The sequence below is a fragment of the Mesocricetus auratus genome, unplaced genomic scaffold (assembly GCF_017639785.1).
Source record: "Mesocricetus auratus isolate SY011 unplaced genomic scaffold, BCM_Maur_2.0 Super-Scaffold_100018, whole genome shotgun sequence".
Lineage (NCBI taxonomy): Eukaryota > Metazoa > Chordata > Mammalia > Rodentia > Cricetidae > Mesocricetus > Mesocricetus auratus.
The window spans coordinates 31,584,443-31,610,854 of NW_024429199.1; the positions used below are offsets into that span (position 1 = coordinate 31,584,443).

General features: G+C 43.0%; 1 protein-coding gene across 6 annotated transcripts in view; it reads left to right on the forward strand.

Annotated features, from left to right (window-relative positions):
• The first annotated feature begins 2,910 nt into the window (after positions 1–2,910).
• Positions 2,911–26,412, forward strand: part of Aig1 (androgen induced 1) — a 210,240-nt gene continuing 186,738 nt past the window's right edge. For 2 of the 6 annotated variants that reach the window (XM_021224443.2, XM_040728417.1), the window contains exon 1: positions 2,911–3,224. In XM_021224443.2, coding sequence (XP_021080102.1) covers positions 3,084–3,224 — 141 coding nt within the window. In that variant the 5' untranslated portion in view covers positions 2,911–3,083. The remainder of the gene's footprint in view (positions 3,225–26,412) is intronic. The other 4 variants (XM_021224438.2, XM_021224436.2, XM_040728416.1 and 1 more) reach the window with 4 other exon arrangements.

The following is a 26,412-nucleotide window of genomic DNA, read 5'->3' on the forward strand; positions in this document are numbered from 1 at the left end:
GCTTCCTCCTAGATTTCAAAGCAAGACCACTGGTTATATGAAGTTGGCTCTTGGAACAGAACAAATGAGAGACACAGTGTTCCCTGCCATTTCCAAAACTAGCAGGTATTATCATCACTGATATGCCAGACAATGTACCAGTAGGCCTATCTCTGCCTACAATACACTCACAGAGAGAGAGAGAGAGAGAGAAAGAGAGAGACAGACAGAGACAGAGACAGAGACAGAGACATGACGATCTTGTGCCAGATTTTAGAACTACTTACAGCAGTATATTTTCAGCCCTCACATTAAAAGTGCTGATATAACTAAAAGCTAAAACCCAGTTCTGCATCTTCTCTGGGTGTTTTCTTTTGTTTGCTCTGTTCATGAAACTCAAGTGGACTAGGCTGGTTTTCCTCCTTTCACCTCACTAATTGTGCACCAGAATGGAAAAGTGAAGAATGTGACACTTCGGCATTTCTTCCACGCAGTGGGCCTGCAACTCTCAAAATCCATTGTGGAGTCTTGTAAGTGCAAATGAATAATCTATTTCCCAGGAGGAACAGCATTTTGAGTGAGGTTTAAAAATCTATACGGCACTGTGCTTGATAAATTGGAAATACAGTTGATATTTATATTACTATCACCTCACAGAGAAAGCCTATACGCCTTGAGTAGGATGTTAAGATAGGGACTAAAAAGCATAGAGAGATCTGGTGGTGGTGGCACACACCTTTAATTCCAGCATTTGGGAGGCAGAGGCACGTGGATTTCTGTGAGTTCAAGACCGGTCTGGTCTACAAAGTGAGTTCCAGGACAGTCAGAGCTGTCGTACAGAGAAACCCTGTGTTGGTAGTTTGAATGTAATTGTCCCCCATAATCTCATGGGGAGTGTCACTATTAGGAGGTACGGCTTTGTTGGAGTGGGTATGGCCTTGTTGAAGGAAGTGTATCACTGCGCAAGCAAGCTTTGAGGAGTCCTAGGCTCAGGATACTGAGCAGTGAATCAGTCAACCTCCTGTTGACTGCAAGATGTGGGAGTCTCAATGCCTCCTCCAGCATCAAGTCTGCCTGTAGGCCACCATGCTCCCTGCCATGATGATAATGGACTGAGCCTCTGAAACTGTAAGCAAGCCACAACTAAATGTTCCTTTATAAGAGTTTCTGTGGCCATAGTGTCTTGTCACCACATTAGAAAAACCTAATTGTCTAATTAAGACAAAGAAAAAAGAGCAAACAGAGAGCCCCTGGGCCCCTGGACATGTTAAGTGATCAAGAAGTCTTAAGGATTGGAGACTGACATTCTTACAAAACATGATTTCAGTCAAGGCTTACGCAAAATGTTTCATTCTTAAAAACATAAAATCTTCTCACTGTAGTTAGCCAATCAGGATAATAAAAGTAAACCTGTTAAAATGGGTTCAAAACACCCCTCTGAAAACAAAGCAACAAAACACTTGATGTCGTAGGATTTACATCCACAGTAAAATTTTAAATGGCTTTATAAACATAACATTTTACTTTGTAACTACGAAGGAAAGGAAATGTTATTAACATTCTAGAATCTAAGTAGGAGAGGTTATCCAACTTTGAAACATCACTTCATTTTATAAAACTCCACTAAGGTCTTAGTAAGACTGAGGGGGGTCTTCAATAAATTAAATTTTTTTTCTTGCAGTCATGAACATTCAGCAAGGCCACACACACAGATACACCCGACTTTAAAATGAGGATGAGCATCTAATTCGTGAATGAAGAATGCTTTTATGCCTGTGGCTTCAGTTTCTTTCAGCATAATTAGGTCATTTGAAAAGAGCTAAGGGCTCTCCTCCCCGGTGGGTTGGGGTTGGAAAACTTCAGAAGTTTTCCCCTTCCCCTCACACTCTTCTGACTCAGGGACTATTTGAAGGGGACACCTGTTTTGAATGGATCCACAGGAAATACCTATGTGGTCTTCTCATAACCGGACCCTTTATCTGGTTGGTTGAAACATGATCACGATTTAAAAAAAAATCCTATGCTGCCCACAGCCTATGTTGCAACTTCCCTGTGACAGCATTTACTGGAAGGCTCAACTTTAGGTTTACTTTCCTCCCATTGATCGCTGGAACTGTAGCGTAAGGGGGGAAATGTCGAAGTGCAAAAGGAATTTTAACTCCGAAAGATTTGTATTAAATCACACATGCGTGGGTGAGATTTACTTCCTCCGGGTGGTTTGGCTTTTAAGATGGAATGTAGTCTCGTAGCAGTAAAGGGAATCATCACAGATTTCTATTTATAATACTTGTCCTAGTCGTTGAAATGGCTCAGCTGGTAAAGGCGCTTGCAGTCAAGCCTCATGACCCTGAGTTTGATAGCGGGGACCCACGTTGAGGATTACTCACGCCAATTGTCCTCTGACCTCCACACTTGTCTTGTGGTATACACGCGCGCGCGCACACACACACACACACACACACACACACACACACACACACTAACACTAATACACGAGAGCGAGCGAGCGTAATAAAAAGTTTTAAAAGAACTTGTCCGAAGCTCACGCTTAATCTTCTGTTACTTATTGATTAATTAATTATTTAATAAAGCCTTGTGGAATTTATAAGGGGTCTCACACACAGACGTTAATGCTGATCAACTTTAAACCCCCAACCGAATCCTAAGTAATAGGCTTCACTGTTTTTGTGGCTTTACACGCACTGACCCCGGCGAGTGCGGCGGCAGCGGGCATCTTCAGGGAGAGCACCCGCAGCCCCAGGATGCTGGCCCTCCTTCACCCGGACCACGCTCCCGCTAGGCAGGCGGGCGGCAGACCTCGAGGACCGCCTAGGGGGCGCCCAGCCCGGGCCGCGAACGCAGCTGCAGAATGACGCAGATGACGCCAGAGATGACACCAGGCCGCCAGCCGGCGTCGGCCGCACTCCCGCCCCGCCCGCGCAGGTCGCCGGTGAGCTCGCAGCCGCGTCCGTCCCCCGGGACGCGCCCCGCCTCCTGTGCTCCGCCCCTCGCCGCGCCGCGCCCCGGTTCCCACGGCGCCACTGGGCACCGCGAACCAGTCCGCCCGCCCAGCAAACAGCCCCGCCGGGCCAGGCCGCGCGAACATGGCGCTTGTCCCCTGCCAGGTGCTGCGGGTGGCCATCCTGCTGTCCTATTGCTCCATCCTGTGCAACTACAAGGCCATCGAAATGCCCTCCCATCAGACCTACGGGGGGAGCTGGAAGTTCCTGACCTTCATTGATCTGGTAAGGCCATAGGCTACCCCCCGCCCCACCGTGTCCAGCCTGCACCGCCCCCTCCGTGTGTGTGTGTGTGTGTGTGTGTGTGTGTGTGTGTGTGTGTGTGTGTGTGTGTGACTCATAAGCACCAGCGTGTGTGCGCCACCAACAGCCGTGCTGGCTGGGCTCCCACGAAGGCCTGGATGCCCCTCTCTCCTTTTACCTGGTAGGTAGGAGAGGTAAGAGAGATGCGGGCACAGACCAATGGGCACAGGTCTGCTTCTCAGAAGTGTCGTGGGAAGAGGATTCCGCCACCAAAAGCATCTGTCAGCCTTGGTCCTGAGTGTCTTCAGATTCATTGGGAACCCAAGTGCTTGCCACCTGCCAAGGTAAACTTGCAGCACTCATGCAGGAGACTGAGTGTTGTCTGGTTTCTTGGAGCATGGCTTAGAAGCACCCGGATCCCAGCATCAGAGGGAGAGAAATCACAGAATAAAACCTTCTTCGAACATGCTTTTCTGCCCATTGTCAACAATGTGTTTCTAACCTTTCCACCAGAAACACCCTAGAGAACGGTTCTTGGTGTGGCTTGACCTGACACACTTGGAACTTCCAGTCTTCCACAGTCAAAGTTTGTAGTCTGCATAGTCATCTCTTCCCCCGTCACATGATACTTTTAAAGAGGTGCAGGAGACTATAATAATTAGTTTAAAGTTTTCCTACCTTGGCTACTGAAAGTACTCTTGCAGATAACCAAAGGGTGAACACAATGCCCAGTCATGACATGAGGTGGACCTGGAACTTCTGAGTGAAAAGTCACCAAGACCAAGTCAAAAGGTTTCCAAGCATGGGCAGTGTGTGGAAACAAAAGCAAATTAAAAACCACAGAGAAAAATATACAACCAACTCCTGGACTACTAGGACTCTCTGAGATTATTCATAAAGTTGGCACATCTGCAAGGTTGTCCCAGATTTTGTTGACTCTCCATTTTGACAAATTTGAGTTTATTTGAAGATCTTTCCAGAGGCATATAATGCTTGTAGAAACACAGCTAGAGGCTTTCAAAAGGTTTTTTTTTTATTTGCATTACATAGGATATACTTCCCTTGGAACATATGAATTCCCTGCCAGTGTTCCTTTGGTCCTATGTCTGTCCACTTGGAGAACACATGATGTGGTTTTCCTCTCAGCTCCTTGTCACTTTCTGGTAGATGGTTATCACCAGGATGATCTTCCTGGAGGAGCTGATGGGCTAATCAGTAGACAGTGGCTTTGGCAGGTGTGTATGTAGTGCAGCAGATGTTTGCAAAGTCAGAGTCAGGCCCTGATAGCTGTGTCCAGAAAGACTTTAGAGCATGTACAAGGCACCAGGAAGCCTGAAGGGTGTTTGATGCTCACATCAGTGATGCTCACATGCCATTAAAATATGTGTATAGATATAAATATGTGTATAGAGTCCTTTAGAGTTAAGGCCTTCTCTCATTTGGAAGTCAATCCTTCCCTGGATTTTGTCCATTTGAGTGTTGCCAAAGATGGAGCCATAGCTCTTATGAATACTGTTCTACTGTGCCTTTGCCTTACGTGGGTCTTGTGCTGGGAACAGAGACACTGGGTGAGAGGGGTAGGAATTGGGGGTGCTGGCTAACCCAAGATGGGCTTGCTGTTTCACACATTGGCACTGGCTATTGTAAGTTAGAACACAAGGCGCACAAGAAGCAGTCTCCCTCCTATTATAACCTTCATGTGACTTGAAACAGTAGCAGAGTCAGTTTGATAGGCTGCCATGCTCTTTCTACTTTGTACTCAATGGTTGGACTCCCTTATTTTTAATAGCACTTAACCATACATGTTTAAAACTTCATGTCACATTTATGCTTTAGCCCTCTGTTTATTTAGAGCTCAATCCAGTCACCCAAACTTGTCACATTCTGTAGCTCCTGATTGAAATAAGGTAATTACGCTTATCCAGTAGTTCCTAAGAGAAACTCCATCTGAAATGTATTCCAAAAGTATGCAGAGTGTTATTCTTCTATTAGAGGGTTTGAGTCCTTGGGGCATTGTACAGCTGTTCAAACAGCCAACCTGTCAGACCCCTGTGATGGCATGAAAAGAGGATCCTAATGAAAGTTACCATTTAATTTTACATTCGTGTGTGTGTGTGTGTGTGTGTGTGTTTAAATGACAGTGAATAAACTTTATTTACTAGCATCTTGGGCAGTTTTAATTATTCTAGTCAATTTTTGAAGAGGACCATTGCTTTTCACAATTTTAATGAGAAGGTCCCATTTCTGGCCAACTTGGATTGGCCAGAATGTAGAGAGGGTATTTACCCTGACAACCACAGCTGGATTCTAGTCCTGCCGCATCAGTTTCGTCCAGCAGGAGTCAGGAAACTTGGACTCATATATCCAGGTGCAGATGATTTTGTGGTGGTGGCTATCCTGGCCCCGTTCAAATCTTTCTTTGAGTAGGAGAGTCATTCTAGTAGATTCATTGCCTGTAGTCAACACCTGAAACACAGCTTGTTGCTACCAGTAATCTTAGATTACTATTGCTCCAGAGTTGCTTTTATTAGTGTGGGGAAACTGTAAGAGAACTAGAGTGTTATTGGAGAATTCAGGTTAGAAAGTGGAAAAAGATCACCTGGATGTGGTAGGAAGAATCATGGAATCGTACAATTTCCACATCTCCAAGCCCAGAATCCATGACTAAGTTAAGTTACCTGGCAAGAGAGCAATTAGGGCTGCAGGTGGAATTTAGACTGCTTAACAACTGAGCTTAACTTTTCTGGACTATGCAGAATAATTAACTGGACTCTGTGTACCCATGAGCCTCTTTAAAAACAGAATGACAAAACAGGAGAAGACTCAAGATGAGGAGGAAGAGGTAAAGGCGACCTTTGAAGTAAGGGACAGATTGGCACCATCGTCACTTGTGAAGATGGCGAAGGGGACCTTCAGGCCGGGGAGGGGCAAGGGATTGGATTTTCCTCTAGCATTTCTGGAGGCCATACAGATTTGCTGACATCTGAGTTTTATATCAGGGAAACCTGTTTTGAGCTTTGACTTCCAGAGCTACGAAATAATAAGCTTATGTAGTGTAGGCCACTAAGGTCTTGGTAACTTGTCCTAGCAGCATTAGAAAAGGAACATTGTTGTCTGAAAAGCCTCTGGGTTAGAGGAAACATCCTGTCAACTGGATGCAGTCATTTAGCTAATCCCTTTTGCATATTAGGCCATGGCTTCATTTTGGATTTTGTGGAGGCATAGGATTTTACCTCCTTCATCTCATGGAGTATGCATAGGTGTACCATTGGGCGGCGAGAGATTGTATAGAGACCACACAGCATGGAGAAAAGTAGGCCTTTGCTTTGCTGTGAACTGTTTCAGAAACTATTGCTACACAACACCCTGAGCCATAAAGACTGCTCTTAATTGTAAACATGTCTGGGAAAAAATTAGACAAGCTGTTTGAATATTCTCTTAGTGTTATTACTGATGAGTTTTCTTCAGATGATCTGGATTCATGCCGTATTCACTAGCTGCATGGTTCTTCTTCAGCTTGCATAATAATTATTCCCAAAGATAACTAAAACAAAGAATTAGAGTAAATTTGGCATAAATGAAACAAAAGGCGACAGCATTGTATAAGCCCTCATGGTAGTGCTTGGAGCAAGAGGTTCTAAGGAAATGTCCGAATAAGCGGAAACGATCTCTTTCCAAATAGTTGATGAGCATTCTTTTCATGTCCTCCCTCCTTCCAAAACATCAAAGTCAATCTTAAAGTGTTTTGACCCAAACATTAGTTAGGTGTGTACGGTAGAATGTCTAATGAAGGAGGCCGACTCAACTCCCTGGAAAACACAAGCTGGATATTTGTTATTAAAACTTAGCAATGATGTTGGATTCAGGTTCCTAAAAAAAAAAAGTGAGGCCTGGTATTCTCATTTGCTATGGTTTTGTTACTTACCACTTTGAGAGTTACCATTTCTCAGAGCAGTGTTTTGCTCGTTGCTCTCATACTGACTTTTCATTCCAGCATTGGCAGGATGCTTTCTGCTGAAAGTGACAGCTACGAGCCACATGAGCAGCTTGCTCCAGGTGCCACTCTCTTTTGTCTTAGTCAGTTTTTCCCCTGGCTGTGACAATATACCCCCAAAGAAGGGATTTAAGGGGCTAACAGTTTAGTTTGGTTTACAGTGTGTGAGAGAGGGGACAGTTCCTCATGAAGGGGGAGGCATGTTGGCAGGGGTGTGAAGTAGAGGGTCCCATGTCTTCTGATGTCGGGAAGCAGAGAAAGGAGCTGAGCGGCATAACGTCAAGGCTCACCCATACTCACTCCTTCCCTCCAAGGAGGCCCCACCCCCAGGAGTTTTTATAACCTTCCAAGACATGTTCACTTGGTAGGGACAGAGTGCTCAAACACGGGAGCCTATGAGAAGCATTCCACACTCAAACCTCAACACTTTCTTAGCTAGGTGATGCCTGCCCACATTCTAATTTGATAAATGATGCTCTAGGCTGCAATGTTTTGTAATTTATTGTGAAATGCCTGCATATATTAATCATAGCTTAAGTTGCTTTAAGCTCTGACATACTTAAAACAAGCAAAAATTACAGCTTGAGATAAAATGGAAATATAGATGGTGGGCTAGTTATTACAATTGAAAAACATATAGGGATGATTCTTCAGGGAAGCCAAGACATACAAAAATATTGTCCCTAGAGTTGAAATAATGAAAGATTAAAAGCCTATCAGGGGGATGTCTCTTCCGGGCGCTGTCATTCATACCCTCATATTTAAGAAACTAGTAGCATAATAGATAAACCCTCTTTTAGTATTATAACTCAACATTCTTTTGTTTGCTTGCTTTGCTTTTTGGGACAAAGTCTCACTGTGTACCCCTGGTTGACCTTGAGCTGAAAGACATCCCTGTCTCTGTCTTCTCAGTGCTGAGATTAAAGGCATGTGCCACCACACCCAGCTAATTAAACATTCTTAAAGCTGATCCTTCATAATTTTATGAAAGATCAAGGCAAGGTCTTGTGTTTTATCTGAGTGAATGGGTGGAGAAAAGGTTCACATTATTGTTATCATTTTCTATTCTATTATCTGTCGCAAGAAGAGTTGGAGAAAACCATAGAAGGAACAGAATAATAAAGACTCGAATACAAAAGGTCTTGGGCTGTTCAAAGAACAGGAGATGATGAAACTGATGTCCCTGGAGTATACATGGTTTGCTTTAGACATGAGAACTTTTGACATTTACGAAAATGTTAAAGGTCAACAAAATAAAATGCCCAAGCAACTACACTCTGCATTTGTTAGAATACATACTTATGAAGGACTGTCTTGACTGCAGTTCATGGCTTAATATGAATAAGAAATAAAATACCTCGTCATTCTGTATGGTGTTATGTATCTATGGTGTGTAGTTTTGCCAATCAAAGCCACAGGTACCATATGGAGGCCACTAATTCATCATTCCCCCAGAACAAAGTTAGTTGGTTTTTGTTTTTAATTCTTTTGGACATTAAACAGAGGGTATGACTGCCTGCTTTTCTACAGGACACTCAAATGTGAATGAACACTTGAATGATCCAATAGGTTTTTGTTGTTGTTTTGCTAATCTAGGAGAAAATAAAAGAGAATAATCCTTTGCATTTAATCTCCTCTCTCTCTCCCTCTCTCGCCCTCCCTCCCTCCCTCCCCCCCCTCTCTCTCTCTCCCTCCCTCCCTCCCTCCCTTGCTCCCTCCCTCCCTCCCTCTCTCTCTCTCTCCCTCTCTCGCCCTCCCTCCCTCCCTCCCTCCCTCCCTCCCTCCCTCCCTCCCTCCCTCCCTCTCTCTCTCTCTCTCTCTCTCTCTCTCTCTCTCTCTCTCTCTCTCTCTGTTTCTTTCTCTCTCAGCCTCCTTTTGGATTAGACATAGAACAGAAGCATTGTTTGGTCAGGGGAGGGGAAATGGGAGATGATCTATCCACCGATTCACTCCTTTATCTGAGAATGGCATTGAGATTTTGGAAAATTATGTGACCAAAGGTTGAGGTCACACTGTCTCCACCCTTGGCATTCCCCACTCCTGGTCTAACATTTAGCAAATTTGGTAACTACTTTTGAGGGTTTTCATCTGTTTTTCTGTGTTGCCCTGATATGTCACATGTTTCTGTGGAGGCGCGAACAATAGTACAATTTTCCACTTTGAATCAGATGTTCTTGTGCTCCAACCAAGCCTGGAAAAATCTGGCTGCCTGGGGTTCTGTAATAGCAGGGCTTTCTCTGTGCAGCCTGTGGGAGACTGTTACAGGGCTCATTTCTCTCCCACAGTGCGCTGAGTCCCAATGTATCGAGTAGGCTGTATCTGAAAGTGACACACCCTTTGACAAGCTCCATTGTGGAGTAGAACATATTCTGGTGGGTGGTGGGGGTCAGAGACATGCCTGCCTTCATTTGTTGACACATATTTACACTTGTGACAATTTATATCATGGGGAATGTTAACTTCAAAATTAGTGCGTAGTCATTAAAGAAAATTTGTACATCTGTGACCACAAATCATTATTTTGTAATTTAAAAAATATTAAAAATGGGAAATATTTACAAAATACAGGAAACCATAGGGGGGAATGTATTTCCATCCTAATTCTCCCTAATTTCTTTACCTCTTAGTGTTTCTAGATGTTATTTATTGGACATTTATGTGCCCCCAAAAATACACAAAAAGTTATACTATAGATATGTGTATGCATGTATGCACATGTGTACATGTGTGCCAAATTAAAAACGCTATTTATGTTATTTTAAAATTGCAAATATTATTCAGACACCAATGTTAGTATTTTAATAATTACCCTGTCAGTCATACATATATTATTACAAACACAAGATCATTATCTGCACACATTTTCTATGAATTTATTTCAAATTTCCATACATTAAATATCTTTTATGGAATTATTCTGTTTTGATAGATGAATAGAATTTTGTAATTATTATCATGACTATCTAAAACATAACTTTGTATATTTACTTTTAGAGTCAAGCACTCCCCTGAATTGTCATAGCTTCAGATTTGCTTTGCAATGTTATTTATACTCTTTTCCTATAGTCTTGCCTTTTCCTAGAAACAAAATAGAAGGATCACTGTATGTTTTTTATTTTATTTTTTATTCATTTACCACAATGGTTCTTAAGTTCATGAATGCTCCCTTGTATCGACAGTGTGTCCCATGTTGTTAAGTGTACCACAGTTGGCCAATTTTGTTTAATCTATTTTTATTACCTTTATGTGTGAGTGTGTTTCTGTATGTGTGTTCATGTGCCATGACACATATATATCGGTTGGTGGACAACCATGTGGTGTTCTCTTGTTCCATCTTTATGTGGGTTCCAGGGACTGAACTTAGGCTCTCTCTCTCTCTCTCTCTCTCTCTCTCTCTCTCTCTCTCTCTCTCTCTCTCTCTCTCTCTCTCTCTCTCTCTCTCTCTCTCTGTCTCTCTGTCTCTCTCTCAACACATGGAAATGTATTTGAACCTTGCAAGTTTGCAGTGATAAGGAAAAGTACTGCTGTTCACATTTGTGGTTCCAGTTTTTATGTGAACACAGTGTTCCTTTGTAGAAGGTGTGTACCTGGAGTGCGATTGCTTGATCACTATAAACACACATTTAACATCACATGAGAGCACCACAGTGATTTCCTAAATGAACCTTGTTGCTGAGGTATGTGAGTTCAAGCTATGTGCTTTTTAGTATGTGGCGGTCTCTTCTCTTTTATCTGTTCATCAACTGTTGTAAGAAAGACAGAGGGATCATTTGTAGTAGTCTATACCCAATTCTCCTCAGTGATAACATTTTGCACCCAGGAGATTGGTACTGAAGCATTTAAGGTATAAACACTGTCCATCCTGTGGTATGAAGACTGTCCATCCTAAGGTCTGTACACTGTCCATCCTCACAAGTGTCCCTCAATGTAGCCTTTATCTTCCACTCCATCCCTGACCACTGGCAATCTTAAATTTGCTCTCCATTGCCATAATTTCAAAAGATCTTTTTTTTGAGCCTGTCCTAGAACTCACTCTGTAGACCAGGCTGGCTTCGAACTCACAGAGATCTGTATGCCTTTGCCTCCTGAGTACTGGGATTAAAAGTGTGTGCCACCAATGCCCTGCCCAAAAATCATTTTTAAGAATGTTATTTAACTAGAAGCGTACATTTCTGACTGTTTGGAATTGCCTTATTTAGTTCAGAATAATTCTCTGGAAGCTCATACACATTGTTAATATTTCATTCTAATGGATGATATTTGTTTAGCCATTCACACATTAAATGACATCAGGATCGTTTCTACACTGGAGTATTATAAAGAAAGGTACTGTGGATATTAGGGATCAGGTTTCTTTTTGTGATCATGAGGTTTCCTTTCTTTCTCATAAATGCTCAAGAGCAAACAATGGCAGTTGTAGTTGTAGATTTTTGTTTGTTTGTTTGTTAATTTTACTCTTTTTATTCCATTTGTGAAATCTTCTTTCTTCTCCTTCTTTTCCCTGAGATAGGGTCTCACTACATAGCCCTGACTATCTGGGAACTCAACTATGTAGATCAAGCTGGCCTTGAACTGACAAGAGATCTGCCTGCTTTTGCCTCCCTGTGCTGGGAGTTATTTTTTTTTCCCTGTATCTCTTCATTCATCTCTTTCTCTGGGATTCTGGCCTTTTGATTATTGGGTCACAGTTTTATGAGTTGCCACTTTTTTTCTTTTTTCTTTTGATTGCATAATTTCTATTGATCTAGGTTCAAAGTTACTATCACCCATTTTCTTCTACTGAGCACATCCCTTTAGTTTTTTCATCCTGCAATGAGAGATGCACTCTCACCCTGGACTCTTGGGGGAGGGTCTATGCCCTGCCCTGGATGAAATGACAGACTATGGACACCCCATGGAGAGCCTCACCCTCCCTGGGGAAGTGAGAGGGTATTGGGGGGGGTTGGTGGGAGGGTTGGGAGGAGGGGAGGGGAAGGGAGAGGGACCTGGGATTGACATGTGAAGCAACCTTGTTTTTAATTTAAATTTAAAAGTAAAAAAAAAGAAAAGAGGGAAAAAAGTTGAATATTCTCTTATGTAAGGTTTCACTTGCTGTGTGGTAAAATACCTTGACCAAAACCAACTTGGGTAGGAAAGGGTTTATTTTACCTTAAGGACTCTCGGGTCATACTCTGACACTGAGAGAAGCCCGGGAAGGAACTTAAGGTAGGAGCCTGGAGGCATGAATTGAAGCAGAGGATCTGGAGGAGCACTGTTTACTGGCTTACTCCTCTGGGTTTGCTCAGCCTGGTTTCTTATGCCATCCAAGATCCAGGGGGTGGTTCTGCCCACAGTAAGCTAGCTGGGCTCACCCACATGTATGGCTGGATTGCATGTCAACTTGACACAAGCTAGAGTCATCAGAGAGGAAGGAGCCTCAGCTGAGGAAATGCCTCCATGAGATCCAGCTGGAAGGTATTTTCTCAATTAGTGATCAATGGGGGAGGGCCCAGTCCATGGTGGCTGGTGCCATCACTAGGTTGGTGGTCCTGGGTTCAATAAGAAAGCAGGTTGAGCAAGCCTGGGTAAGCAGGCCAGTAAGCAGCATCTCTCCATGGTCTCTGCATCAGTTCCTGCCTCCAGGTTCCAGGACTGTTTGAGTTCTTGTTCTGACTCTCCCCAGTGATGGACTATGACCTGGAAGTATAAGCCAAGTAAACCCTTTCCTCCCCAACTTGCTTTTTGGCTATAGTGTTTCATTGCAGCCATAGAAACCCTAAGACAACACATCCATCATTAATCAAGAAAATGCCCTATGGATTTTCCCACAGGCAGGCTGGAGAGGGGCATTTTCTCCCTGCAGCTCCCCTTTCCAGACAACTACAGCTTGTGTCAGATTGACATGCAACTCATCCAGAATGGATAAGGTGTGTTCTAGATATTCAATGACCATCTGGTTCCTTTTTACAGTTGCTATTGCCTGGAAATACATTTCTACTTATCATCTATTTCAACAGCATTCGCATTTACCTTAAAGAAAGTTCCAAAGAATCGCTTTGAACTCCTCGCCTTGTTATTCCAGTGTCTGAACCAACTTTGATTTAGCATCTGTTGATCTAATGTATGTGTGTGTGTGTGTGTGTGTGTGTGTGTGTGTGTCTTATTTTTCTGTGTCTTTGTGCACATCAGGTTTTTTGGTTTTGGTTTAATGCCCCGACCTTTTAAACAATTATTTGTGTGAGATTCTGGGCCAGTTCAAAGTCATATGGAAACGTTTGTTCATTGGTTTGTTTTGGTAGATATCATCCTGTTTGTGTTCCGATTTCATACCCTGTCTCATGGAGGTTTTTGGTGTCCATAGCAATTTCAGTGTGCTCTCTGCTTATGGAATCTGACAGGATCTTGCACAACTCAGGTTAGCTGGGATTTGAACACTGACATAGGTGGTGTTTCCTGTTTTGAAGCCTCCACTGTGTTTCTTTGGGTCTTTTCTGTTTGTGCCTGGGACTGACGTCAGTTCTTACGCACTTGTGGATTAGCATTCTTCAGGTTTTCCTTCCAGTCATGTCTGTCATGTGATCTGTGCCCTGTCTCAAAGGATGGTGTCTTCTTGACTGTTAGCTGCCCATGCTGTCATGCAGTCCATACAACTGGGGTGTGCCTTTACAGTGAAAAGGCAAGAAAAGAGATAAAATACGCCCGTTTTCATAACCTACTTAGTGTGCTTATTTTCTTGGGACCAATTCTTTTTTCCCCCCACTGTATTAGTATAGAGGAACAGTTTTTTATAGGGAGTGGCAAGGGGCCAAAGGGAGTATATACTTATACTAAAGTGGGGACAGGGACAGAGAGGTAGACTCTCCATTTCTAGAACTCAAAAGTCTTGCTAGTCCTCTAGCTAAGAAGGGTTTCCTGAGGAGTTGCTGCTGCCCATGCGTGCTGTGTCATTCCTGCAGCCGGCTGCTCTCAGCTCATACCCGGGGAACAGAGAGACTTACAAGACCTTGGAGCTCATCCTGTACCCCTTATCCATATCCACATTAGCATCTGATCTCCCTGCTGTTGTGCATTTTCCAAACTTCCCTGATAACTGACTTTCCTGTTCTGTTCGGTTTTTAGTGATTATTTGGAATGACAGGTGATAGCAGCTTGCGGTATTTGGACTGGCCCCAGAAGTAGCCTGCATATGGTTTTAATACCTGGTTCTTAAGTAAAATATTTTGTAAACATTTTCCCATGCCATCACACATTGAAATATGGGCATATTCCTTCATGTGGGTGTGTCTATTGATTGTCCTAGCCAATGTATGAATAGATAAATCTTATGAACATCTGTGATTATTTTCTGGGGATAAATTCTTCAACACAGAATAGCAATACCAAGTCATTTAGAGCAGGTCTTAACTTTAGATCACTTTGCAGTCCTTCCAAAAGCAGAGCAAAGGTTTGCCTACACTTCCAGTTAGCCCTCTAGAGTGGAATGTCTACAATACAAATGCCAACAATCACTCAAGGCTCTTCAACCTCGCCGTTTCCTGTCCAGGCTCTGCAAGCCTTTCACCACATATCTCATAAATGTAAGTGACTTGCTGTCTTTAACTCCGAGTTTATAAAATGCAGTGCAATTAGCTACGTTTGGTTTGGGCTCATAAATATTTGAGCCAAATATAAATCTTCATGTCCTGATCCTAACTAGTATAGAAGCAACATGGCTGAAGAGATTAGCATGGCTTTCTGTGTATGGTCACCATGTATCTGCTTGTACGCTCTGTTCATCTTCCCTTACAATTGTACTTAGCATGGCCACGAGTGATTTATGAGGTCCACCTTGAAAACTTGGCTCTTCACCACTAGGAGTCTGATGGAACTTTCTTTGCTGTTCCGTGACACATCCCTTTTCTGTCATATTCTTACACATCCTTGCTCTTGTTAAAAAGTGTACAAGGAGTGGAGACAGAGCTCCGTCAGTAAAATACTTGATTTACAAGCATGAGGACCTGACTTTGATCCCCCGGAACTCACTTAAAATAGAAAGACATGATGGCAAATGACTGTTAGCTCAATACTGGAGAGGAAAATATAGGCCAATACCTCTTGACTCCCTGACTAGCCAGTCTAAATTAATCGGTGAGCCCCAGGGCAATGAGAGAACTTGTCTCAAAAACTAGGTAGATGGTTAATGAGGAATGACCTGCAAATTTGACCTCTAGCCTTCACATGCACATTCAACACCTCCCCCCCCACTGTAGGTAATCCCTTTTTAAATGCTGTGGCATATTCCTTGTTTAAACAGATCACTTCTATGTCTGTGCAGGAGTTTTCCAATACTACAAGTAAGTAATTTGGACAAGTATAGTTAAGGAAATATTTACCTGTGTATACAGCGCATAACACAGAAGAACTTGCAAACTGGAAAATGGGGTCAGTCTACTACTGTTAGACATCTGCAGCAGCCCGTGTGTCATCCATGACACAGGGTCCCTTCAGGAACTGAGTGGGGAAAGCAAAGGCCCTGTGGTGCTTTGAGTAAGAGTTGCCTCCCACAGGCTCTGAATATTTGGGCCCCAGTTGGTGGCCCTGGAGATCATGGAGCCTTTAGGTGGCAGAGCCTTGCTGGAGGAAGCGCATCACTGAGACTGGGAGTGAACTTTGAAGGTTTATAGCCTCGCCCCCCACTTCCCGATCTTTCTCTCTGCTCTCTGTGTGCGATGAAATATTGCTGTGCTTCCTGCTCCTGGTGTCACACCCTTCCTGTCATTATGGACTTCGTCCCTCTGGCACTGGAAGTCACAAGAATCCCTGTCTTTCTTAAGATGCTTCGGACATGGTATTGCATCACAGCAGCGACAGAAGAGCTACTAATGCAACCCCAGCCTTCTGTTCTATTCTCTGTCCAGTCTCCTGTGGGTGTTCCCCACTGTTTAAGCCTGGGGTGGGGAAGCCAAAGGCAGGAAAGCTGCTCAGTGACATCTATCAGTAACTACAGGAAGATGTACTGAATTCAGATCTCCTACCACAGAGATTTTCAGAGGCCTATGACTAACGGATAGCTCACTGTGTGCTCTGAAAGAGCATGTGTGTTTCACAAGACACTTCTTTATAGCTGACTATAAAATGATAATGCTAAACATGACCTCTCTCATTAGTCATGTCACCAATTTATTGGGACAACTATATACTTTGATGAGCCCATTAATATTAGTGACACTACGTGTGTCTTGGGCTGTATAGCATATCTTTAAGCACTAATTGTTTTCAGTTGTCAGTCTTTTCTACTTGGAAGATCTGTAATCTTGATCAAGCTCAACTTCTCATGTAGTCATGCCTCTCCAAGTAGCAGAACCATATTAAAGGAAGTCACAGAAGGTTTTTCTCAGTGTGGCTGGGCAGTTATGTCTCAGATGGCACACTACACGCTTGTAGGCAGCGTTCTCTCCTCACAGAATGCTTTTCACTTTTCTCAGTCTAGTCTCTTGGGTATCTGTCTTTACTCTTCACCAGTGTGTTTAGTTCCCCAGAGAACTAGCTTTATTTATTTAGTTATCTATCGATCTACTTATTTATTTGTTTAAGGCTTTCATATACGAATACAATGTATTTGCACTATTCTTACACTTTCTCGAATTTCTCCTCAGTTTCTTTTTGAGTTCAGGACTTCTTTGTGTGTGTGTGTGTGTGTGTGTGTGTGTGTGTGTGTGTTTATTATGTATGTAAATATTTGTGTGTAATTTATCACCTATTTATTACAATTAGTGTTTCATTTATTTGCATATGTTTAGAGTTGACCACTTGGAATTCGGTTCTTGTCCTTGGATTAAACTAAGCAACCAGTCAGCCAGTCAGCCAGTCAACCAACCAACCAACCAACCAACCAACCAACCAACCAACCAACCAAAGAAACCTGGTTCTCCTTTCCTCAGCAATCTTTCTCTGATTGTAGTTCTTCATCTAGGCATGAAGCTTTGTGAATTTTTCCTGCATGTTGGCATGTGGACTCGTGTGATCTTTGAAGTTTTCTTTTAGGCAGCCACATTGTTAAAAGCTCATGGTGGCAACATCCCTGTCCTATCCAGAAGAAACTATCACAGCAAACATTATGGTTCTCTGGCTCTTACAATCTTCCTCTTTCCTCTTTGATGATATTTTCTTGAGCCTTAGGTGTAGGGATTGTGTTATATAGATGTTCTGATTGAGGATATGCACTCCACAGTCATTTCTTTTCACCTAGATAGCAATTTTAAGTCAGTGAACACAATGACCAGTGAGAGAATAAAATCAACCAGAAGGAACTTTCATGGCTGTCACTCACAAATCTATCCTGTCATCTTTACTTGAAACTGTCCATCTACCCTTCCTTTTACAGTGGTCAACTCTTTTGTGAATACACTGGACTTTAAAACCTCTTGCCTTCTGAATATTGCATGACACAGGGAGACTGTCTCTTCTCCCTTCCCTGTTGTACAGTTTTCCGTTTTGACAGTCCCGTTTCCATCAGCATACAAACACACTGTGCCATCTGTCATCTTAAACATAACAAAATAAAATTTTGTTTTTATCTTGAATTGCCAAATGCCACCCAATTTCTCTGGATGTGTTTTCAGCAAAACTTGACTTGTTTTGTATCCTGGATTAAAAAGTTCTCCAGGTGATGATGGTCCTCCAGGTGATGGTGGTCCTCCAGTGTGAAACTTGATGCCTCTGTCTCTTCTAAGCCTCAACTCCCCGGTACAGTTGTCTTCTTTTACAATTTATGCTAAAACAGCTCTTGACTTCACTCCCCAACCACCCCTACCTTATTGTTCTCCATCTACATGAATACCACCAGCATCCAAGACTTAGTTGCACAACCCCGCACTTCAGGACTAATTGAACTTTCATTAGCATCTTTATTTCTCCTAGTGGCTATCTTATCTTTAAGACTGCACTAAAATTATAAACACCCCAGCAATAATATGTAGCTCTTAAACATTTTAATTCAGTTGGATAGCTACTAGATAATGAAAATGATCTGATCATTTTTGGGAAATGACCCAAGATCAGAGAAAAATCTTCCTACATAAGCCAAAGCACATGATTTTGAAATTTGTCCTGTTATCTTGGAGATATTTTGGTGAATTTTTAATTTTAAAAAATCAGTTTTTTTAATGTTATCATTTAGGAGCAACAGCCACATATTTTCCTTTACTCCATTTCAATATGGGCACATCTGGTTTTGACTGAATGTTGAGCGGTAAATCTTAGGAGTTCTTTTCACTTACTTCAATTCCTGCAAAGCCCCCATAAGCATTGCAGCTAGAAAAGGTGCAAAGATCAGCATGCTTCCTGCTTTGCAAAAGCTAAACTGGCAGGCTTTCCTTACCCTGAACTCCTGGGTTCCCTCTCTCATCGCCTGCACATTGTAAGCAAGAGGGGGCTTGAAAAACTTTTAATCATAGAATAACTGATAAAACGGTGTTTGACATGGGCATAAATTATTAAGGAACTAGGTTGACCACCATCGCTGTTTTCACACACACACATACATCTTTTTTTCCTGGCCAATCTTTTTGCCTCCTGCCTGAAGTCTCTACCACCCTAAGATTTAATCCTCTTTAAAATAATATGTACCCTAAACTAAATATTGTGTTCTTTGGTTTTGCTTGATTAGGGCCTTCATAAAAATGGTCTCATTATGAAATCTTTCTTTACCCAAACAGAAATAGCATGTTTCAACAGGGTAAACTTGACAGCACAATGGCCCATTGTGATGCTGCTTACACGCGTATGCTTTTTATTGCCTTCCGCACTATGTAATTTGGACTTGCAGCTGATTAGCCAATTAGGAGTTGGAAGGAAGAGATGTAAATGTTACCGTCTAACTGACAGAATGATTTATTAGAAGCATGTATTTGTGGAATGTCACCTGCTTTGTTGTTTGGAAGGCCTCATGCCAAACCTAAACACGAGTGTCAGTGGCAGACCTGTGCCCAGCTGTTTAAGAAAATCCAGGCACAGCTGAATCCCAGTAAGTGCAGGGTGTTTGTTTGCCAGTGGTGTCCCGCTGATTTGCAGGCACTTACCTTTTCTGTAGTTTCCCTGGTGTGGCTGAAACCTTCTCACGCATGAGTGTAACCCGCTGCCTCTGATGCTTGTGTGTTACCTCCTTCTCGTCCCTGTCCCTGTCTCTTGTCCCTTCCCATTGCCACTTGGGTGTCTGGGCCTCCAGTTTACAAGAAGACTTTTCTGTCCTCTTTGAAAAATCTATAAACAGTTTTTTTCGTTGGCCAGGAGAAGGTAGGAGATTTTTTTTTCATTTAAAAATAATAACAATTGCAGGCAAATGGATGGCACTAGAAGAAACCATCGTGAGTGAGGTAACCCAGTCACAAAAAGAGAAACATGGCATGGACTCTCTCATATTTATGTCTCTGGATTTTAGACATAGACCTGGGGAGTGCCAGCCTACAATCCCATGGCCAGAGAGTCTGGGAAACAGAAACTTCATTCAGTGGCTGATTGAAGCAGAAGCAGACTCCCACGGCTAAGCACTGAGCTGAACTCAAGAAAGCCAATGACAGAGAGGGAGGACTGATGAGCAAAGTAGTTAAGACAGGGCTGGTTTAACCCCCAGAAACAGCTGACCTGACAAGGGTTAGCTCTTGAATCCCAGGCTGATGCCTGGGAATCCAGCATGGGACTGATCAAGACCCCCTGAATGTGGGTGTCAGTGAGGAGGCCTAGGGAATCTATTGAGCCTTGGGCAGTAGATCAGTATTTATCCCGGGTATGCAAATGGACTTTGGACTCCCATTCAACAACAAGAGATGCACTCTCACCCTGGACTCTTGGGGGAGGGTCTAGGCCCTGCTCTGGATGAAATGACAGACTATGGACACCCCCATGGAGGGCCTCCCCCTCCCTGGGGAAATGAGGGGATATTGGGGGGGGTGGTGAGAGGGCGCAGAAGGAGGGGAGGGAAAGGGAAAGGGACCTGGAACTGACTTGTGAAGCAACCTTGTTTCTAATTTAAATTTAAATTAAAAAATAAAATATAAAAAATAATAATAGCAATAATTCTATCTATATTTTGTATTAGTGTGATTTAGATAGACAGTGCTGGCAACTAATGTTTTAAAGAAAACAGGAAAATAAGACTTCCCTCTCCCTTGAGATCTACTCCCCCTCCATCTCCCAACAGCAAAGAGCAGGCCTCCAAGAGACACCAACCAAACATGACAAAACAAAATGCAATAGACAAGGCAAACTCTCATACCAATCTTGTACAGGGCAACCCAAGAGGAGGAAAAGGGCCCCAAGAACAGGCAAAAGAGAGACACACCTGCTCCCACAGTTACAAGTCCCACAAAAATGCCAGGCTAACAGCCATAACATATTCAGAGGACCCTACAGGCCTTGTGCTAGCAGCTTTAGTCTCTATGAGCCCATATGAGCTCTGCTTCATTGATTTAGTGGATCATCTTGTCCTGATATCCTCCATCTCTTCTGACTCCTATAAAATGTTTTGCCCCATCTTCCACAGATTCCCTGAGCTCTAGGGGGAAGGACCCAAAGGAGACCTCCAATTTAGGCTTTCTCTCTGAATGTCTGGCTGTGGGGCTCCACATCTGCTCCCATTTGCTGCTGGACCCTAAGAAAGACATACATGGACCCCCTGAGAAGGGGAAAGGGACAAGAGCTCCTGAGTAAATTGGGAGCATGGGGGGGGAAGGGAGGTAGGAGGAAGAGGACGGGACAAGGGGAGGGTGGAGGAGAACATGAGGAATCAGGAAGGTCAAGTTGGGGGAAGAACAGAGAAGGAGAGCAAGGAAAGAGATACGTTAATAGAGAGAGTCCCTATGGACTTAAGGAGAAACTGGCACTAGGGAAATCTTCAGGAATCCACAAGGATGACCCCAGCTAAGAATCTAGGCAATAGTGGAGAGTCTACCTTAAATGCCCTTCCCCTATAATGAGATTGATGGCTACCTTAAATGCCATCCTAAAGCCTTCATTCAGTAGCTGATGGAAGCAGCAGAAATTCACAGCTAAGCACTGAAGTGAACTCTTGGAATCCATTTGTAGAGAGGGAAGAGTGATGAGCAAAGGGGTCAAGACCGTGCAGGGGAAACCCACAGAAACAGCTGACCTGAGCAAGTGAGAGCTCATAGACTCCAGACTGACAGCTGGGAAACCAGCATAAGACCAAACCAGGCCCCCTGAACGTGAGTGTCAGTTGGGGGACTTGGGCTGTCTATGGGGCTTCTGGCAGTGGAACAGTATTTATCCCTAGTACGCAAATGGGCTTTGGGGTCCCATTTCCTGTGGAAGGATACTCTCAGCCTGGATACACAGGGGAGGGCCTAGGTCCTACCCCAAATGATGTGACAGACTTTGATGATCCTCCATGGGAGGCCTCACCCTCCCTGGGGAGTGGATGGGAGGTGGGATGTGGAGTTGGTGGTTGGATGTGGGGTTGGTGGGGGAGAATGGGAGGGAGAGGAAACTGGGATTGCTGTGTAAATTAAGATTGTTTTTAATTTAAATAAAAATTAATTTTAAAGGCATTCAAAACTTTCTACTTTGAAAAGGGCCCCAATAATGTTCATATCTAACATTGTCTTTATTTTAAAGGGAAGTTATACTGGACCAGGCATATAGTTCATACACCCCCCTCTCGCCATGTAATTAAAGGGAAATTTCAGACCTCAACACTTGATAACTAGCCCTGAAGTTTAGTTCAAAGAGTGTGGAACATTACAAACGATTAAAGCAACCCACTTATCAACTGTTACTGAGCCTAATCAACTCACAACAGGAGCTGTGCAGTGAATATACATATGCATTCTGCATTTGTCCTACTGAAGGACATGGGTGCATTTGTAAGCATGCTGTTTTAGTGCTTAGAGGCAATTTATAGCATTGACTGTAGATGGGGTAAATATAGACATTTTCTAACATGCTGCAGAACAACTGTTGCCTGATTTCTTCCGACCCTGGATCCACTGAAGGATCCTTACCTGAACTCTTCCATGAGCTTAAGCTAGCTTCAGGCCCCAGAGAGAATTCTTAGTGGTGACCTGGTGAAAAGTCCTTGTCCCATCAGAACAGCTTGCTTCCACTCGGTGCTCTGATGAGCTTTGTATTATTTTGCTCCATTATTCATATAGTTATGTCAAAGCCTCACAGACATACTGAGAAGTACTCAAATCTTACAGGAACAGCTCAACAAGTGATGTCATTACCACCTCATCAACATGCCAAACACAAAGCTGTTCTATGTCCTCTGGGGGTCTTTAGTCTGTCAAAGACTGCATCACTGAATTAGCACTGCGTATAGTGGAATCCTATAGTTTGTATTATGTTTTCCCTAGACTGTTTGCTTAACACATGTCTGGAGTTTATGGGTGGATGCTTGTGGGGGCATTTGCTCTTACCACTGATATTTGAGGTCCTTTTGGTGTGTTTTAGTATTGCTTTCCATTTTATTTCTGACATATTTTTGAGTTACTTTCAATTCTGAATATTCTGAGTAATGCTTCTATGAGCTTATGCATGTGGTGTGTGTGTGTGTGTGTATATGTGTGTGTGTGTGTATGTGTGGGTACATCTGTGTAGGAGTAGCATTGGTGAGTGATAGAGACCTGTGTGTTTAGCTGAGAAGATACTGCCAAATCATTTCCCAGGCAGTTTTTAGAAATGTCTGTTCCTCATGGCAGTGTTTAGGAGCTTCAGTTACTCTGTATTTTCAGTAACACTTTGTGGCATTGTTTTTAAATTTACTTAAGAAGACATTCCAGTTATTATGATGAGTCTTCAGTAATATTTTATTATAGTTTGAACTTGAATTTTTCTGATGTTAAATGTTTTTATTTGCTTCGTGGCTGCTTCTGTGAAATGCATATTGAACCTTTTACCTAAAATAGAATGAGTGATCTGACTTTAAGTTTCTGGTTTGTAGAAAGCTACTTCTAAGTAAATAATATGAACCTCTTTCAGATACATAGGGTAATTTATTTCTCCACATCTGTGACTTGCCCCCAGATGTGTGCTATTGTGTTATTGTGTGTGTGTGTGGGTACATGTGTGTGTGTACATGTGTGCCCATGGATGTGTAGGCTGAGGTTAATCTCAGATGTCATTCCTCGGGTGCCACCACTTTGTTTTTAGAGGCAATGTCTCTCTTTGACCTAGGACTTGCTGATGAGATTAGGTCAGCTGGAGGTGGCCCTGATCCTCCCATCTCTGCCTTCCATCTGGGATGCCAGTGTCAGCTACCACACCAGGCTTTTTATAGCAAGCAGTTCTGGGGCTGGAACTCAGGTCCCCATGTTTGCAAAGCATGGCACTTTGCCAGCTGAGCCATCTCCCTAGCTGCCCTATTTATGCTATCTGTAGCTCAGTTAAATACTTTGATGAGACCCAGGTTAACAATCTAAGTCATTGCTGTGGAGATTTCTTTTCCTTTCATGTAGTAGTAATCTTATTGAATTCTTCTATGCTATCTTCCAGAAGTTTTGTCATCTTAGATTTATTTCTATCCATCCATCGGTACCTTTGTGTATGGTGGGACGAAGGAGTTGAGGGTTATTGTGTTCTCCCATGACCATCCTGTGGCAGGTGTGCTGGAGGTCGGTGTCCTGTGGCAGATGTGCTGGAGGTCGGTGTCTGAAACTTGCTTTCCTGGTCTACTTGCCTGTTCTTGCACCGACACCACACTCTTCTTGACTATGTCTGTAAGTTCAGCATTGGCCGTCCCACAGTGTTAGTCCTCCAACTTGGTTCCTAGAGATCATTTTCTTTATTCCTGGCCTTTTTCGTCTCCATTGAATTTTAGAATAAGCTTGCCAAATTTTAAATAGTTTAAGCTATTAATTGGCATAGCAATAAAAAGCCCTTATCCAATAACTTAGGGATAATAGACATTTTTCACTGTTGTTCTTTGTAGCAACATAGCCTAGTCCTCCATATCTGTGTTTGTCTTTGTGGAGTTCTTGTTTCTTCCAGCAGCCTCTCTCCTCCTTTGGTGCCTTTCCCCCCAAGCAATGAAAACCTTGCTTTAGACTCACACACTTAGCAGTATGTTAACAGAGAAACTATTTTGAAGCTGAAGAGAGGAAGTGTCCTTCACCTCGAGGAGGAGGTGTGGGTTTTTTTTTCTGTTGTTGGTTTGAGGTAGGTGTGATGCAGAATGTCCTGTCCAGATGGAATCTTGGATATCCTTAAAAGCAGCAGATGTGTGTGGGAAGAATGGTAGAGTGTATTGAGCATACTGAATGTCTTGAGTTATGGTATGGATGACTGAATGAAGAAACCAGTGTATTCTGTAAATTTCTGATACACTGTCATTGATGCTAAAGAAAATGACCACTCTAAAACAAATGGATTGTATCCTTTACAGCCCTTCCTAAATTTTTGATTTACTCTAACCAGCCAGTAGAGCTTAAACGTTTTAAAGTTAATGGTTGAACATTGTCAAGATGACTGAGTGAAGAATACGGTCTGATTTTGAATTATAGTCAAGTGTACTTTCCATTAAATAAAGAAAATCTCTCTAATATGTAATGAATCATGCTAATGACTTAAAAACATATTATTTAAGGGATAAAGTATTCTAGAGTTGCTCCAGGTTACTGCCTTTTATTTTTTCTTTGATTTCCCATCATGCTTTGGGAATGAAGAGTCTTTCCTCATTCCTCACTGACTTTAGATTCTCTTCTCCAATACCCTTCCCAGTGGGTGTTGGTGGTATAGTGGTGAGCATAGCTGCCTTCCAATACCCTTCCCACAATGGCTCTTAGCTTGAAGGCGCATTAAACCTGCTCACATGACCAAGGCTCATAAGGCCCCTGCTTGCCAGACCCAGTGAACAAATGCTCATTATTTTTCTGTTTTCATTTGAAGTTGTTGAGATGTCCTGTGAAGATTTCCCTGCCCACTTTCCTTGGCATATCTCCTCTCCTGGTTCTTCTGCACCCCTTCCTACCAGGTTCTTCCTTGGGTTTTTTTTCTTTTTTTAAGTGTCCTTTATGGTGAAACCTTTTCTGTTTCACATGGCTTTCTTTCTTCTTCTTTTTTTTTTTTTGAGACAGGGTTTCTCTGTAGTTGTGGAGCCTGCCCTGGAACTTGTTCTGTAGACCAGGCTGGTCTCGAACAGATCCACCTGCCTCTGCCTCTTGAGTGCTGGGATCGAAGGCATGTGCCACCACCACCCAGCCACATGACTTTCTTGACGTTCAACATTCTGTAGATTTTGGTGTCTGTCTAACTGTCCAAGTGCCTGTGTTCAACTTCCTGTTGGATTACTTTACTTTAGAGCCCCAAGACTCAAAATTTAACATATTACCATGAGGAAACTCCAGTGTGCTCTTCACTTTGGCAACTGGCACATCTCCGCCGGACCCACGTGTTAGTCAGTTGTCTGCCTCTGTGACAAATACCAGAGAACAATAGCTAAAAGGCAGAGATTGTTTAGCTTGTTCATGGTGTTAGAGGTTTCAGTTCCTCATGATGGAAGAGAGTGGTGCAACTGATTTTCATTTCATGAGAGTCAGGAACACGGACCGGGGATGGAGACTCCGGGCACATGCTTTTCTGCCTTCTCCCTTTTTATCATCTGGGCTCCTGCCTATGGGATGGTGTTGCTCACATTTAGGGCAGGCCCCCCCACAAGCCTTATTTAACCCTGGAAGATCTATCCACAGGTGTGCTTCCATAATCCAGGCACTTCTAATCCAATCAGGTTGATAGTCAGGAGTCACCATTGCAGCCCTCAGCCTGGAAGTGAGTGGTCTTTGGTTCTCCGTTGTCCTTTTGTTTCCCGTGTCCACAGACAACATAACACTTGAGAATTTCAGTATCCTTAGCATCTCTGCAGCCTGGATCCTCTTCCCTGTATCTATCACCTTCTCCCCTTCCCACATAACCTCTTAGCTGGCTTGCCCCAACTACTTCTCAACTGCCTTCAATATTGTCACCCTCCAGCCCAATATCAGCTCTCCAGGGGTTTTACAATGTCCTGCTTCTCTGTTTAGGCTCAGCAGGAAATCAGTTCTTCCTTTGGCCAGAAGACCTTTGATATGGCTTTAAAAACCTAGTCATGATAACCGCTACGGGTGCCTCCATACTCATCTATTGACATGGCCTCTTTCTGATTGCAGTTCTTGTTTTATTCTGCCTGTCTTTCTTCTTGATTTGCTTTTGCACATAGTAGGCAGGTCT